Below are 15,990 nucleotides of genomic sequence, written 5' to 3'. Positions count from 1 at the left end.
CCTCCCCCAGCCACCACCCAAACAGAATTCGAGATGCAAAGGACCTCTCCAGGGCCCCAGGGCCTGGCTGACCATGAGCCTGGCAGACCCAGCACCAGGAAGGGCTGAGGACGGCTGGCATGAAAGTTGGCTGGGTCACCCGAAACTGGGGCCTGGGGCAGCTGAACGTCTGTGACCTCCTCACAAAAAGAATGTGTTCTGGCAGCTCTGGACATGGGGGGAGGGAGGCAAACAGCCTTTCTACCCCCTTAGCAGGAAAGCACTCCAAGGCCCAAATGCTGGCAGAGCCTGCATTTCCCCATGGCTCTTCTGAGTTCCTCAGGAGAATCTTTGGATCAGCCCCAGCCCTGGAGGCCAAGGCTCGCACTAGGTAAGCATCCTGCTCCTTAGAGCAGCACCCCATCCCACCATGTGCCTTCTCAGTCTCCTGCACAAAAGGCTTCCTAGTCAGCAGGGAAACCCTGCCTTCTCTAGTCCTGTCTTTCCCCCGCCCAGCCTCATGAAGCCAGGATACCAGGCACGTGGATCACTCAGGCCTCAGAATGAGGGTGCTTTATTGGAAGCTATTCTGACATCACTTTCCAGACTGTCTCATGGTCTTGGGACCAGGCATGGGAGGCAGGGATGGGAATCTTCTTGTGACTGTGGGTGGTGGCTGGAGGAATGGAGTGGTGGGAAGCAGCTCAGTTGCGGGCACTCCTGCGACTGGTGGATGTGGTCCGGATTGAGTAAGCCTTCAGGGGCCCAGGACCCGCACTGCTGGAGAAGCTCAGGGCATTGCTGCCCATGGTTCCCCCGAGGGTCAGCCCAATGCCACCACCATTGCTACTGCCACCAGTGGAATTCACCACAGCTGGGAGAGAAAAGAGGAGGGCTCTCTTCAGTGTGAGGCTCCCTACCAGGGACCCCATCCCTTCACTGCACCCCACCCTCCTGTCCCAGCTGCCCCTCTCCCTCACCCCTGCCCCACCCCCATGGGCCAGCCCAGAAGGAGCGTCTAACAGGGGTAGGGCTGCTCCCCAAGTGCTCCCGGCCCCACCCTGCCCTCTTGTACTGCTTCCCAGGCCATTGAGCCGGGCGGTATGTGCTCCAGGGGACCTGCCAGACCCTGCAGAAAGGAATGAGGTTCCTGGCCCCTCCAGCAGGGCCCTGGGCCAGTCTGCCATTCTCTAGACCCAGCCCCGTCTGAACAGCACAAGGGATGCTTCCCACGGGCTGCAGCCAAGGACTTACAGATATTCACGGCTCCCACTCCATCTCCGGCCAACCTGGGGGCAGAGGACAGACAGTGAGGACAGCGCTTTCCTAGCGTGGGAGGGAAGCGCTCTCAGCTCCCTATCCTTCCAGGCCCTAAGCAGGATCATTGATTTTTCCTTCTTGCCCCACACTTCCAGCCTGCCTTCAGCCTTGTAAAAGGAGCGAGGAGGCATGCAGGAAGGGAGTGTTCACCTTGGCCCTTCTGTCCACTGGCCACATGATCCCAGGCAATGTCTCAAGGCCTCCATTTCCCACCTATGCCTTGGGCCCAACTACAGGACCAAATTCATGGGCTTGTTTGTGAGGGTTAAATCACACAATCTGTCTAAAGCCCTGAGCACCTGGGATTCGGTGAATGGTAGCTGTGTGTATTATTTATGTAGATGGTTGCCTTTCCTCACCATATCATAAAATCCTAAAGGTGTCTGTGGCCTATTGATACTTTTATCCCCAGTATGAGGCCTGGAGAAGTCATTGCTTAATATATGTCAACATAAATTAGTGAATCATTGACTGATTGAATGGGGTTCCAGCCAGGACTAAGGAAGGAGCAGGGAGTGGGGGTGGCTTTAAGCAGCCATTGGGGCTGAAACAGGTCTTGCAATAGAAATTAAAAATCCATTCGAGACAGCTGGCTATGTTTGTTTTGTGACTCACAGCCCCATTGTCACCAAACCCTTGGCCTTGGGGATCAGTTTGCTCCGTGGAGGCAGGGAGGACCTCACTTTAGTAGAGGGAATAAAGGGAGCCTCGCTGGCCTCTGTGGCCCCAAGCCCAGGAAGCAGGCAGAGCAAAGCCTGAGGGAAAGACACAGGTTTGCTGAAAGCTTCCAGGGGGCTTGCTTAAAAGGCCCCTGCTTGTGCTGGGAGTTGCTGGCACTTGTGGGTGGGGAGAGGGAGCCGGGCTGCAGTCAGGCAGCAACTCTAAGAATTTCTGGTACAATGCCTAAAGAACTCAGACGGAAGAGGCCTGAATGTCCAAGGCCCCAGTGACCTGTGTGACTTTTCTCATTCTAAATAAGTGGGTGTTTTTTGGGTAACTTTGTATTCTTAAAGTAGGCCTCCCAGTTTGAATGAGTTTCTGGACCACAACTCTGATAAGTTAAGGGATAAAAGCAAGGTATCTACCTCCATGTCCCCCCAAGGATGGGGGAACCGCATCCTCTCAGAGTACCTGAATCGAAGCCTGGTTATAGCAGCTCAGACTGAGCTTAAGCTTTCGGAAGAGGATGTCTCTGCATGCCGTGTGACCTTGGGCACACTACTGACCCATCTCTGAGCTTCAGTCCCCTTTTCTTCCCATGGGAGGCAGCCAGATCAGGTACCACTCTAAGAGTCCCCCACCTCCGACTTCTATGACGACAGAAGGCCCAGGGTATGGGTTCTAAAGAATGTGGGGCCTGTGCCCCATGAGAGGGGTGGAAGCAGAGAGAGGCATCTCGGCTGGAGCTCCCTGTGCCCAGATCAGCTTCTGTGTTCCCAGAGGCCTTTGGTGTTCAATTCTTCTTCCCACAAAGAGGACTGGGTGCTAACCCAGGGAGAAGGCGGGTCAGTGGCAGGGGCAAAGCCCCTTCCTCCTCCTCTCCGCCCCCTACTCATACCCTGCAGCCCTGTGTCTCCTCTCCGCCTCCCAGTGCCCAGGCCCTCGGCCCCAGCACCCCGGCCCTTGACCCGAGCACCCCTTCACTCCCCAGTCCCTTCCCTGCTGCTCCATTCATCCTCCATCATGTCTCTCTCTGGCCCCTCAGGAATAATACTCAGAAAAGAAAAAGTTCTTGTATACACTCAGCATTTTACAAATGCAAGTTACTTGTCTCTGGGGGTTTCCTTTGTGGATGTTTTCTCTCCTCCACCCTCTGCACCTCCCTGAGGGCAGAAACACGTCCTACATATTCTCTATCGCCATGGAGTCTTACAACAAGCCAAGAATGAAGAGGTTGAGTTCTAACCCAACAATACATACATGAAGGCCCAGCTGCATGGACAGAGGTGTCATGTGGTTCATGAAGAATGTGCTCTCAGACTCACCCATTGCAGCCTCCTCTCTTACTACAAGTGAGTCTGCAAATATCTCTGGGGACAAACGAAATTATCCCCCTCCACCACAGTCAGTTAACACCACATGATGTAGCACTTAGTTCTGTAGTGAGAAGCAGCTTGGCATCCTGGAAGATCCTTGGAGCAGGAATCAGCACACCCTGACTGCACACTGGCCCTGTTCCCTCAATTAATGAAACTCAACGACAGTTTTCCCCTCTGGAGACTAAGGAATCAATCATCTCTGACCTGACTACCTGAATGTGTGCTGAGGATCAAATATGATAACCCTAAGAAGCCACACACACAAAGGGACTGTTATCATTTCAACCTGCCCACTGAGCTTCACACTCCATGGTCTTTCCTTCCAGAAGCTCATCTCATTGAAGGCAAAGAGGCAAGCGTCAGCTCTGCGTCCCCTGCATCCCCACACCCAGTGCCCTGCAGAGGAGGGGCACACAGGAAATGCTTGTAAATGGATGAATGTCAAGCCCCAGACCCCACGGAGCCCTAGAAGGATCCCCTTTCCAGCTTCCTTGTCCTCACCGGCTCTCCTCGCCCTCCAGCAGCTTGCGGTAGGTGGCGATCTCGATGTCCAGGGCCAGCTTCACGCTCATGAGTTCCTGGTACTCACGCAGCTGCCGCACCATATCCTGCTTGGTCCGCTGCAGGGCAGCTTCCAGCTCCTCCTGCTTGGCACGAGCATCCTTGAGTGCCAGCTCCCCACGCTCCTCAGCCTCGGCAATGGCGGCCTCCAACTTGGCACGCTGTGGGCAGCAGTGCAGCTGTAAGCCGGGGCTCACCAGTCTGCCTTCCTGCCTACCCATCCTGCAGTGAGCACCCGGGCAACTTGCTTAAGGTGGCTTCATTGGCACCACCTACTCCCCCAAGTACCAGAGAATCCCAAGGGTTAAACACATAGGTTTGGATATCCAATGCCTATGTTCCAGTTCTGGCTCTGCCACTTACTAGCTATGTGACCATGGATGAACCAACCCTGCTAAGCCAAAGTCCCCTCTTTTCTGAAAGTACAATAATCACAGTGTATGCCTCATCAGGAGATTTTGAGGATGAAATGAAATAGTATACAACATGTCCTTGGCACAATGTCTAGCACACAGCAAGTTCTTAATAAATGCTATTGTGATCATTTTTAATGAATGCTATTATGATTTTCAAACCCCCAGTCCCCCAGCCCCAGCCCCCAGCTGCAGGAGCTCTAAGACCATGGGATCTTAATTGAGTCCCCAGATGTCAGGCAGCTAAGAAAGACCAGAAACCACCTATAAAATAGGAACCAGTTGAAAGCAGGCCCAAAACAGGAGGGCCTGGAGCAGACAGACCCTCCTAGATGCCCCCAGATGCCATGAGATGCATGACTCACAGTCCCCGGGTTTGGTGAGGGATGCTCTGGTTCTAGACCTGTGCCTGCCTGGAGCAGCTGCCACTTCCTCCCTGGCCTTAGAATACCCTCTGCTTTGGGCTCAGCCCCCATGGCCAGGAGCCTGAATAGTCCCAGGCCTCATTTTGTTTAGCTCAGAGATCCACCATCCCTGTCCCCTGGGCAAGGACTTCTCACCGGCCATTCTCTGTCCTCAGATCCTCTTCCCTCAGCAGAGGCAGCCTGCCTCTCTGCCAGAGACTGCATTCCCCAGGAGGCCCTCTGACGCTCTGCCCCTCAGCCGTGGCTCAGTGCCCTGCCTTGTCACACTGGTGCCCCCAGAGTTAAGGCCATCCCCACTGCCTCTGGAGACCCCTTGTAGCTCCCCCTAATGCTCCTCAGTGGTGGTAGACACCTGGCCCTAGGCCTGGATCTGCCCTGTTGTGTGAGAGGAGAACCGGATGTGGTGGAGGCTGCAGTGTTTGGGAAACCACCATTTGTTATTCTGTGCTTCCCCTCCTGGCCTGGAAGCTGGCCCACTTCATGGGGTGACTAGTGGCCCTGCCTCTGTGCCACAAGGCAGCCTCCACCCTCCTGTAAACAGGCCCGCAGGGCTCCAAGGGGAGGACATTTCTGGGTAAATCACTCCCATATTCCCCGGACCCACAGCTCATCTGGAAATCAGCTTTCCGAAGCTTCTACATGTGTCGCCTTCCCCCTCTCTCCACTGCAGACACCTGCACAGGCTGAGCTGCCCTGGCCACACCCTACTCAGCCAGGGCTGGGGCCCTTCCCCCATCAACACCTCCAACTCCAGCTTCCAGCAAAGCTCATCCTCCCAGGCAGTCTCTCATCTGAGACCCGTGCCCCTGCCATGTGCCAGGTGCCGGAAGAGAGGAGCAGTGAACCAGACAGACAGGCTGCCGATAGAGGGGCTGGGTGTTTCAGGCTGCTGTCTCTGAAAAGGGGTCTTTTCCTAAGCCCCAGGGAGGAGAAAGGAACAGCCATGGACAGAGCTGGGAGAACCACATTCCAGGGGGAGGCAACGCCAAGTGCAAAGGCCCTGAAGCATGACCATGCTTGGTAAATGCAAGACACAGGAAGTAGGTTAGCATGGCCAGAGCAGAGTGAGGGGAGTCATGGAAAGTGAGGTTTAGGTGGGAAAGGGCCATGTGAGCCATTATAACGTCTTCCACTGGCCTCTGTCCCTGCAATGAACGATGAGCTCCCAGGGACAGCACCCTGCACCAGAACCAGGTGCAATCAGAGTGCTCAGTATCAATGTGGAACCAGTGGTGGCTTTCCTCTGGCCAGTCAGCCTGAGTCTCCCTCCACATGCTCTGTGCACATCCAGGACCCTTCTCCCATCAGCCCATGCCAGGACCTGGCCAAGAACATTCTGTCCTGGAGATCTCACAAGGGGGTCTGAAACAGTGGCACCAACTTTGGCCGGGAGAGGGGAAACCTCCTGCTCCGCATCCTGAGTGTGGCCTCAGCTGGCCACCCCTGCATGCCCCAAGGAGCAGGGGGAGCCAGGAGGGCTTGTCCCACCTGGTTCTTGATGTTGTCGATCTCAGCCTGCAGCCTCTGGATGGCCCGGTTCATCTCTGAAATCTCGTTCCGGGTATTCCGGAGGTCGTCCCCATGCTTCCCAGCTTGAGCCTGGAGGGTCTCAAACTGGAAGGGCCATACAGAGAGTTATGGTAGGGAGGTGGGCAGAAAGTACAGGTAACTCATCCCTCTCCCCACCCAAGGAAGGCCCCTGCCAACTTATATTTTCAGGGAAGGACCGTCTGACTCCCATCAACCTTTGCCTGATGCCAGGAGACCAGACAGCAGCGTGAGGAAGGGATTCATTCTCCTCCCAGCCAGCCAGGGAGGACAGACAAGGCTCCGCAGGCCCATCCCCACGGACCCCAGGGCTCCTCCACTCCCACCATGCCGTTCTGCTGGAGAATCACTGAGAGTTTGAGATTCTCACCTGTTCAACACCCAGAACACCCATTTCATAGGTGAGGAGAGTGAGTCTCGGAGAAGAGAAAGCACCACCCGGGGATCACACAGCCTATCAGTGGTGGAATGAGAGCCTGAACCCAGGTCTCCTTGTTGGCATACTTGTGTTCTCGCCCATGCACCATGAATGACTCCCTATCTCTGCAGGGGCAGACCTCTCAATCCTTGCCCCAGGATCCCTTCTTCAGGAACACTGGTTCACCCCAGCACCCACTCCTGCTACCTCAGCCCCTGCACCATCAACTGTCCTGCCACCATGGAGTAGATGCGATGATTAAGCCTCCCAGGTCTAGAGCCCTCGTATTCAGGATCTAGTCCCTGCTCTTCCATCTCCTAGCTGCATGCAGTTGCAAATTACTAAACTTCTCTGTGCCTCAATTTCCTCATCTTTAAATGGGGGTAACAGGCCGGGTGCGGTGGCTCACGCATGTAATCCCAGCACTTTGGGAGGCCGAGGCAGGTGAATCACCTGAGGTCAGGAGTTTGAGACCAGCCTGGCCAACATGGTGAAACCTCCTCTCTACTGAAAATACAAAAAAAATTACCCAGGCATGATGGCACACACCTGTAATCCCAGCTACTCAGGAGGCTGAGGCACAAGGATCACTTGAACCAGGGAGGCAGAGGCTGCAGTGACCCAAGATCACACCACTGCACTCCAGCCTGGATGACACAGCAAGACTCCATCTCAAAAAATAAAAATAAAATACATAAAATAAAATAAAACAAAATGGGGGTAATAATGATGCCTATCTAATAGGGCTGTTCTGTGGATTACATGAGTCTATAGCGGCAAAACATTTGAAAATTGCCTAGTACTGTGTAAATACTTACCATATTTTAGCTATTATAATGATTAATCCAATCTGTTTCCTCTGCCCTGTCCTCCCATCTTGGGATTTCCTCCAGGGCAGAGCACCACAGATTTAAACCACTGGTGCCTGCCAGAACAGTGGGACCCAGGCCCTGAAGACTTGAGACAAGTTGAGGAGTAAGGGAAGCTGCCACCAAGGACCCTGGCAGGAGTAAGTATGCCCCCGGTGGCCTCACACCTTGGTCTGGTACCAGGCCTCAGCCTCAGCCCGGCTGCATTTGGCCATCTCCTCATACTGCGCCTTGACCTCAGCAATGATGCTGTCCAGGTCCAGAGAGCGACTGTTGTCCATGGACAGCACCACAGATGTGTCGGAGATCTGGGACTGCAGCTCTGTCAACTCCTGTAGGGACCAGACAGGACATCAGGACTTAGGGCAGGATCCTATGCCCACGCCCACCCTGGGATTCCCCACTCACAAACAAAAGAAAAGAGAGAATAGCCTGGAGTGGGCTGAGTCACCAGGCAGCAAGGGGGCCCAGACCCAGCACACATTAAGTTATTTCATTCTGCCCACCCTTGGCTCCCTGAGAGCCCATTAGCAGTGTCTCAAACGAGAATCTGGCAGGGTTAAAGGGGATAAGGAAAGGCACAGTGTCGTGTGCTGTGCTGACTTCTCACTGTGAGGTTCTGTAGGCACACGAGCTCTATTGTGAGGGAGGCCATGGGGAATGGATGAAATTATCATATTCTACCCTGCTACAGGATAGAATTCTACCCTCTGCAGTCTGTACACTGATACACACACACACACACACACACACACACACACACACAGAGACACAGGTGTGTTTACACATAAATAAACTAAACTTTCACCATGGTACATGTGTGTTTACATATAAATAAACCATGTGATAGACACAAGAAGACCTGAGATTAGAAATGCCTGAAGCAAGCCTCAAAGAAACTTCCCCTGAAATTAACAAATGTATGGACATTTGCTCTGAGGGGCTGATGGAGACTGGACATTCAGGCAAAGACTAGACTGAAGAACTGGTCTGTAATTAACCTCCCAAGCTAATTATGCCCAGGCTAGCCTCTGCCAGGTGCCCTACCTTCTGCCTAAAGCCAGAGACTCACACTGATGAGAGTGGAGAGGTTTTTAAATCCCCTTGAAGAAAAACAGCTGGAAAGTTCGGAGGACAAGGATGAGAGGGAGAGAATGAGAAGGGAAGGGAGGATATTAGAGTGGTGAGTTGGCAGGCAGCTACCACCCAGCCCCTCTGGGAGTAAATGCTCAGGCACTCCAGTCTCTCCTGACTTGGGCTCCCCTGCTGGCCCCACCTAGCCCACCTTTGAACCCTATCACAGCCTGGAGTCCCCTGACCTCCTCCTGGTTCCTTTCAGTCCCACCCAATCCCCCTTCCTTGGAAATGCTGCAATCATCCCATGTCTCTCCAAGGTCAATCCTGATTGACTCACCCCCACCTCCTCCCGAACCCTTAGCCCATCCTGAATTCCTGAGTCCAGAAAGGATAAACGGCAGGATAAATTCTCCCAACCCCTGATGAAGGAAATAATGTATATAATGGTCCATTTCCAAGACAAAGTGCCTTAAATTGACTTAGGTCAGCAAACTACAGAAGAAATAGGATATACTAGCCCTCTACTTGAATAGCCAATGCCTGCTTGTTAGCCCCTCAGCTTCTCTTGCCCTCACCTGAACCAAAGAAGTTTAGTCTAAGATGAAAGTTTACTAGCCTGCAAAATGACTCACTTTGTCTGTTCTTATCAGCCTGCCCAGCTACTTAGGTCATAAGTCAAATACTTAAAGAGCCCTTGAGCTGACTAGGATTGCAATGCATTGTGGGCTGCAACAAAATGCAGCAAGTCAACCCTAAAAAAAAACACCTAAAGCCCCAACCCAACAACCAATAGGCGACGTCCAGGAAGATTCTAACCCCATAGTACTCAGCCTGTGAGGAACTGAGGGAGGGACCTGTGCACTAGGGGATAAATTGCTTGTTGTGGCTGTGCTGGGCGTACCTGCCCATCAGACACCCATCTTGCAAGACTGTCATTAAAAGTCTCACTTTCGCTATTCTCCAGGTCTGAGTCCATTCTTTGGGTTTGGACGGTTGAGTTTGTTTCTCACACTGACACATACCTGGACTGGCCCAGAGGCAGGGGGCTGGACCAAATGTCTCTCTGGTTAGAATGGGTAGGATAAGACATGTCACCCAGCCCCGTGGTCCTCACCATCTCATTGAGGGTCCTGAGGAAGTTGATCTCATCATTCAGGGCATCCACCTTGGCCTCCAGCTCCACCTTGCTCATGTAGGCAGCATCCACATCCTGGGGGTTGGGGCAAGATGGGGCAGAGGGAGACCATGTCCTCAGTACGGGGAACATTTAGTAGGGGTGGGAGTAGTCCTGCCCTACCCAACCCACAGGCCAAACACTACCACCCTACCCAGAAACAGAGTTTCTCCAGCTGCCTGACACGGTCACAGCAGGAAGCTTGCCCTGCTGCCCCTCCAGACTGCATGGCGGGCATCAGCACAGGTATCCCAGAGCAGCTGAAGCCCCAAGCTAGCACTTGACCAGTTCCTAAAGACCTAGATGGTTTCAACACTCCCCTAACTCCACCTACTAACCGTGTAACCTGGAAAAAATCACTTCAACTCTGGGAATTCAACTTTTCATCAGTCAGTAGCAGAACACAAAGTCATTCAGATTCCCAGCCCCTCTCCCAGAGATGGAAAATCTCCAGGCTATGTGTTTAATTTCCAGCATGGTAACTATGATGCAGGTGGGCCTCAAATAACACCCCAGGTGAAGATGGTGTCTGGGCCTCTTCCAGCTGCACTTTCCCGAGGTTAAACTCCTATGGACAGGCCTCACTTTTACTCATCCCTGAATCTCCAAGGGCCCAGCTCCCAGGGGCAAGTTGCACTTCTGTGGTTTGGCCTGGAACACCAACTGCTCAGTGTTTTGAAGAGAATCTTAAAGGGCATATAGACAAGACCCCTAAGATACTTCTAAGGCCTTCCAACATTGCACATCTTCAGGAACAGAGAGCTCATGCTGGCTCGAGGCAGCTCATTGCATTCATTTAGCAAACATTTCAGGCCAGCCAAGCACCACCTTTGTGATGAAAATGTTCTGGCTTGAATAGAGCACTTCCTTATTCAGCATTGAAATCTCCCTCTATAACCTCCATCGTTTGCTCTTAGTTCTAACCCCTAGAGGCCTAGAAATGAGTCACCACACACACACACACACACACACACACACACACACACACACACACACATACACACACATGCACCCACAGGACAGACTGCGCAGACTTCCTCTTGGACAGCTCAGGCAGGTCTTGGCCAGAGGTCCCCATGGGCTGCTCAGGTGAGAGGACCCTGTGGTCCTTTGTCCCACATGTTTTCAGAAAACCTGCCTCCAGCCTGTCTTCCCCACTCACCTTCTTCAGCACCACAAACTCATTCTCAGCAGCTGCGCGGCGGTTAATTTCATCTTCATACCTGCAGTAGAGGAGGGCCTGGTGTTGGTGCAGCTTTGCCTCCACGCTCCCCCAGCCATATGCAGCTGTGAAATCTGCCCTGCCTCCCTTCCCCTACTCTTTAAAGACACACCTGAAAAAACAGGTGTCAGCTACAAAACCAAATTTCCCTGACTTCCATGTGGCCATTCCTAGGGCTTTGAGTCTTGGCATTGGGGATTGTTGGTGGGGCGCATAGGAAACATGTGAGTGACAGCACAGAAGCTGCATGTCCTGGGAGAAAGAAAGCAAATAATAATAGTCATATGCATGGACTATGTTCTATGGGTTGTACACATATTATGTGCTCCCTGTGCATGAGCTCATTTCATCCTCACAGCAAACCTATAATGATGGTACTCTGGTTATCAGAGAAGGGAACAGAGACACAGAGAGGCAGCGTAATCTGCCCAGGTCACTAAGCTGCTAAGTGGCACAGCCCAGACTTGAACCTGGCAGCTGACTCCAGCCATGCCCTAATCACTACCTAATCCCACCCCTCAGGGGCAAAGAAGGAGTCTGAAGGGGAGGAACGTTGTAGAATCAGGATGAGGGATACACAAAGTCATGAAAGAATCAGGTCCCGCCTAGATGATCCAGTCCCCATCCTTCCTCCCACAGCTCCTGTCACTCTTCCTCCCAAGGAGCCACTCCTGGCCCTTAGGAGGACCTGAGCAAACAAGGCACAGAGGAAGAGACCACACTGGCCTAATCTAATGTTTATGTTGAGACTCAAAAAAGGGTGCTGGAAACAAGAGTTCCAAGAGCTGCTGGGAGCAGTAGGGGCAACCTGGGGTGGAGAGCAGGACATCCAGGTAGGCCAAGCCCCTTCAGGAGCCCAGACTCAGGGTGGGAGGTGCCCATACTCTCAAAGTTGCACTCCCTCAAGTCCTATAGAAGCTGTAGAAATACCTGCAAGGCTTCCTGTCCACCCCTGCCTCGGCGGTGCACAGCCAGGTCCAGAGGGTGCACAGATCAGAACTCCCTGAGTGGCTGCACACAGGGACCCTCCCTGTACCCCTTCCCTGGACCCCCTTCCAGTTCCTGTTTCAGTCCCAGCCTGGATCTCAGGCTGGCTCCACAGGAAGGTGCTCTGAGGGTTTGGGGTGGGGGGAGTATTGGGGGGGCAGCAGGTGTGCACACATGCATACACACACGTGTTAGTCCTGACAACACGGGCTGAATGGTGGCCCCAGGCCTTCCCTACTCTGCACCTGTCTGGTTCCACCTGCTATGGGACTAATCCTGTTGACTTTTGCCCTAGGGAAGTGGGGATGTGGGGGGGCACTCCACAAAGACCTTGTTTGCTCTCCTCCAGTCACAGCCAATGTACCTGCTCCTGCTTAGTCACACAGCCACAGGCAGGGGACAGAACTCACTCACTGCCCCGCTGCCCCTCAGGTGTGCCAGGGTGGGGCCGGCCTGAGCTTCAGGCTTTTGTTTCTATTCAATGAGAAAAGAGCACAGCTAGCACCTCAAAGGCCTGTCCTCAAAAGCCCCAGTCCCAGCCTTCCGGGGCCTCCTTCTGGCTCCTACCGTGACCAGACCCACCCTCAGCCTCTGCAGCCCTCCCATGGCTCACGATAACCATTTTCCCTCCCTGCTTCTTTCCTTCCCAAGTTGGCTCCGTATCCCCTCCTAGGAGTCAGGGACCTAAAATTCAAGTCCCAGCTCTCCCAGTGACCTTTGCTGTGTGAGCTCAACCAAGTCCCAAAATTTCTCTGGTCTCTAATTCCTCACCTGAACAAAAGAGAGTTGTTCTAGAATAATCTGTGAAGGTCATGCCAGTTCTGAAGCACCCCTGTCAGAAGACACTTTCTGCCCTACTCTCTCTCGGGGCCGTGGTCAGGCACCCACAGGAGACACTGCAGGTCAGGGCTGGGCTGAGACATTTCACTGGGACTGAGTCAGGGGAAAAGACCAGAATGATTTGGAAACAGTCTCCAGGAACAAAGAGGAGAGAGGAAAAGTGGGAAATGCATTGGTCAAGACTGGCCCCTCAGGGAGTTATTGGACTGAGCAGTTGCATGCTGACTCCTGAAGCAGGGGGACTTGCACAGGGTCAGCTGATGAGGGTCACATTGGTCCAGGGCAGGGGTTTTCACACGCAGCACTGGGGGCATTACTTATTCTTGAAGTCCTCCACCACATCCTGCATGCTCCGCAGCTCCGCCTCCAGGCGGCCCCCATCCACCTGCAGCGCCTCGAGCTGCCCCCGAAGGCCAGCGATCTGGGCCTCAAAGACTTCTGGGAGGCGGCTGCTCTTGGCTGACTTCTGCTCCTGCAGCAGCGTCCACTTGGTCTCCAGCAGCTTGTTCTGCTGCTCCAGAAACCGCACCTAGAAAGGGCGAGAAGGAAGAAACTCAAGAGGAGCCAGAGTGTGTCACCTACAGCGGGACTGAGGAGCATTGTCTCTAGCCACTTAGCAGAATCATGCTCTCCCTGGCTGTTTCCCTGCCTGGGGCCTCCAGCCCTCTCCCTTTGGACTCCAAATCAAGGGTCCTACAGAGTGATCCAGGAAGCAGGTCTGCCTGGTGCACGGATGTGCCCCGTGGTTGACTCTCGACGAATGTGCTCTAGGGCCTCGCCTCCACTTCACTCTCCATCGCATTACAGGTGGTGTTCTCCACCTCCCTCTCTGAAGGGCCACCTCTTCCTGTCAATGGATCATGAGGATGACCAGGCCCAGCCCTCCCTTTGGTCTGGGACCTCTTCTCTTCCTTCCTCAGTATCCTTTCTCTCCTTCCCCTTTCTCCAGCAAGGCCTCAGGACAGTCAATCCATTGGTAAAATGACCCCAGCCTGGAGTCCACAAAGGCTCTTAAGGAGTAGCTGGTATGACTAGGGGTGGGAGGCAATAGAAGCCTCTGCAAAACCAGCATCTCAGGGCCCCAGGCCCTGTGGACCACAGAGAGTAAGACGCTGCGGCTCAACACGTGGGGGGAACCTGGGCCTGGAGCAGCTTGGGGAGGCCCCTACAAAATCTAAAAAACAGGTCTGGGTGAATGGTGAAGGAAAGGAGGACATGAGGGATGGGGGTGGTGTGGGAGTAAACTTGGTGGAAGCCTGAGGAAGCCAGAACAGCCCAGCAGGGCCAGCCCTGAGTTCCTGGTTTTGGCCGCACTCCTCCCAAACCCACCAGTCAAGTCTGCCCCTCGACCCCTCCAGAGGCCCCTTGTGTGGCGGAGTCCAACAGCCAGGAAAAATATCTCCAAAATGGCCCCTTTTCGAGGCCCCCCTCTGCCACTCCTTGCCCCCAACTGGGCCGTCTTCAAGGGCAGGTGTACCCTCTCCTCCTGCCACCTAAGGGAGGCTGGAGGACCAGGCAGGTGGGAGCGGGGCGAGGCGGGAGCCTCCCTCATTGTAGCCCTAAACTCCAGCATCCGCATCCGCATCAGCATCTGAACCAGACTGGGTCTCCCCCGCTGGGAAGGGCGTGCCACCCAACTCCATTCCTGACTCCACACGGTCCCCTCTCAGGGAAAGGGTCCCAGAGAGAGAACTCCTGGCCTAGGCCTCTGGAACTCCTAGCCCGAGGCAAAACTCGTCCAGGGGACCCACAGGCAGCCAGCGACGGCAGCCCTGCAGCACTCAGGCCCGCACTCCCGGAGAAAAGGGAGGGGCAGCTGGGCAGTTTGCTGGAAGGGAGGGCTTGGAAACCGAGGGGATAAAATAGCCACGGGGTTCATGCGGAGGAGGAAGGACCCCCAGATCGTGTCCCCAACACTGGCGGAAAGAGAGAAGGGCGGCAGTGCTCCCAGCGCCTCGCCCGCGCGCAGGCAGGGCTAGTTGGGGCGGCTGCTGTGGTCTGGAGCGCGGCTCGAGGCGAGGCGAGGTCCAGTCCCGCTCACCTTGTCGATGAAGGAGGCAAACTTGTTGTTGAGGGTCTTGATCTGCTCGCGCTCCTCCTGGCGCACCCGCTGGAGGGAGGGGTCGGCGTCCAGCCGCAGCGGGGCCAGCAGGCTCTGGTTGATGGTGACCTCGCGGATGCCGGCGCCCACCGGGCCTCCATAGGCGGAGCGCACGGCCACGCGCGGCCGCGAGGCGCCCAAGCCGTAGAGGCTGCTGCTGCCAAGGCCGCCGGGGCGCGCGGAGCTCAGGCGCACCTGCGCGCCGCGGCCCGAAAAGGCGGCTGAGCGCGAGGTGAATACCGGGGAGCTGAAGTGAATGGACATGGTGGCTGGGCCGGGATGGATCTAGCGGCGGGCTAGGAGGAGCGCGCACTCGCTGACCTCGGGGACACTCTGCGCCTTTTATCCGCCGGCGCAGGCGGCTGGGCTTCCACAGGTAGGGGCGGGGCTGGCCGCGGGCCACCCTTCTCTGCTGCCAGGCCCCTCCTGGGGCCGCCCTCCGCCATCTGCCCGCCCGCTCCGCCGAAGCCCAGACTTTCAATCCAAGCAGGAATGGTCCGGAGTGGGCAGGAGCGCCATCCCTAGACGGCCGCAGAGAACAGCGGGGGACCACAGTTCGAGCCCATCAGAAAAGGGCTCAGTGAGGGAAGGCTTCCCGGAGGAGGATGCTTGGAGACGGGGTGAAGAACAGAGATCCCTGATGCCGGAGCAGAAAGACCCAGTGCCAAGAGACTGGGGTAAGGGGTGGGCAGAAAAGTTCCAACCCAGGAGTCAACGCCCAGACGCCTGTCCAGGCTGCTGAAGCCAGAAAGGCATTCCTTACCGCTCTCCCTCACACCGATCCAGCTCCTCCTTGAGAGATCAGCTCACTTGTTCGGGAGTCTGACCCCTCCTGGCCCAGCTAGTTTCCCTGGCTGCGTTCCCTCCTACTTCATTTCCCAAAGAAACTAGGCTGAGAGGGCCGCGACCGCACTTCTGGCTCCTCCCCTCCCCACTCCAGTAGGCATCGGAAACCCAGGGGCCTTGGGAATGATTACCCCGGACGCTCACCTCCCGGACCCTCCACTCATATTCCTG

At 55.0% G+C, this 15,990-nt stretch overlaps 1 protein-coding gene across 7 annotated transcripts; it reads right to left on the bottom strand.

Moving 5' to 3' along the window:
* Positions 1-522: 522 nt before the first annotated feature.
* On the bottom strand, positions 523-15,789 carry KRT7 (keratin 7). 7 transcript variants are annotated; one of them, XM_074006928.1, is made up of 11 exons: positions 14,914-15,291; positions 12,804-13,401; positions 12,397-12,506; positions 11,158-11,297; positions 10,986-11,046; positions 9,764-9,859; positions 7,740-7,904; positions 6,226-6,351; positions 3,840-4,060; positions 1,234-1,268; positions 523-853 (listed from the first exon to the last, which is right to left on the bottom strand). In XM_074006928.1, exons 4-11 carry the CDS (start codon positions 11,292-11,294, stop codon positions 684-686), a joined length of 1,011 nt encoding a protein of 336 aa, XP_073863029.1. In that variant the 5' UTR covers positions 11,295-11,297; positions 12,397-12,506; positions 12,804-13,401; positions 14,914-15,291; the 3' UTR covers positions 523-683. The 7 variants fall into 7 exon arrangements, 6 of the variants coding, with proteins under 6 accessions (XP_073863029.1, XP_073863031.1, XP_073863030.1 ...); XR_012420268.1 differs by lacking the exons at positions 11,158-11,297; positions 12,397-12,506 and adding an exon at positions 3,625-3,734 and having other exon boundaries at positions 13,190-13,401; XM_074006930.1 differs by lacking the exon at positions 12,397-12,506.
* Between the last annotated feature and the right edge of the window lie 201 nt (positions 15,790-15,990).

The sequence above is a fragment of the Macaca fascicularis genome, chromosome 11 (genome assembly GCF_037993035.2).
Source record: "Macaca fascicularis isolate 582-1 chromosome 11, T2T-MFA8v1.1".
Lineage (NCBI taxonomy): Eukaryota > Metazoa > Chordata > Mammalia > Primates > Cercopithecidae > Macaca > Macaca fascicularis.
Note: the sequence above shows the minus strand (reverse complement) of the source record. Positions and strands in the feature narration are given on the sequence as shown.

Coding starts and splice junctions, on each gene's coding strand:
- KRT7 (XM_005570922.4), bottom strand. CDS start 15,237: ATGTCCATTCACTTCAGCTCCCCGGTATTCACCTCGCGCTCAGCCGCC. Junction 13,402..14,913: donor TTGCCTCCTTCATCGACAAG/GTGAGCGGGACT, acceptor CGCCCTTTCTAG/GTGCGGTTTCTGGAGCAGCA. Junction 7,905..9,763: donor TCAGGACCCTCAATGAGATG/GTGAGGACCACG, acceptor TGGTCCCTACAG/GAGTTGACAGAGCTGCAGTC.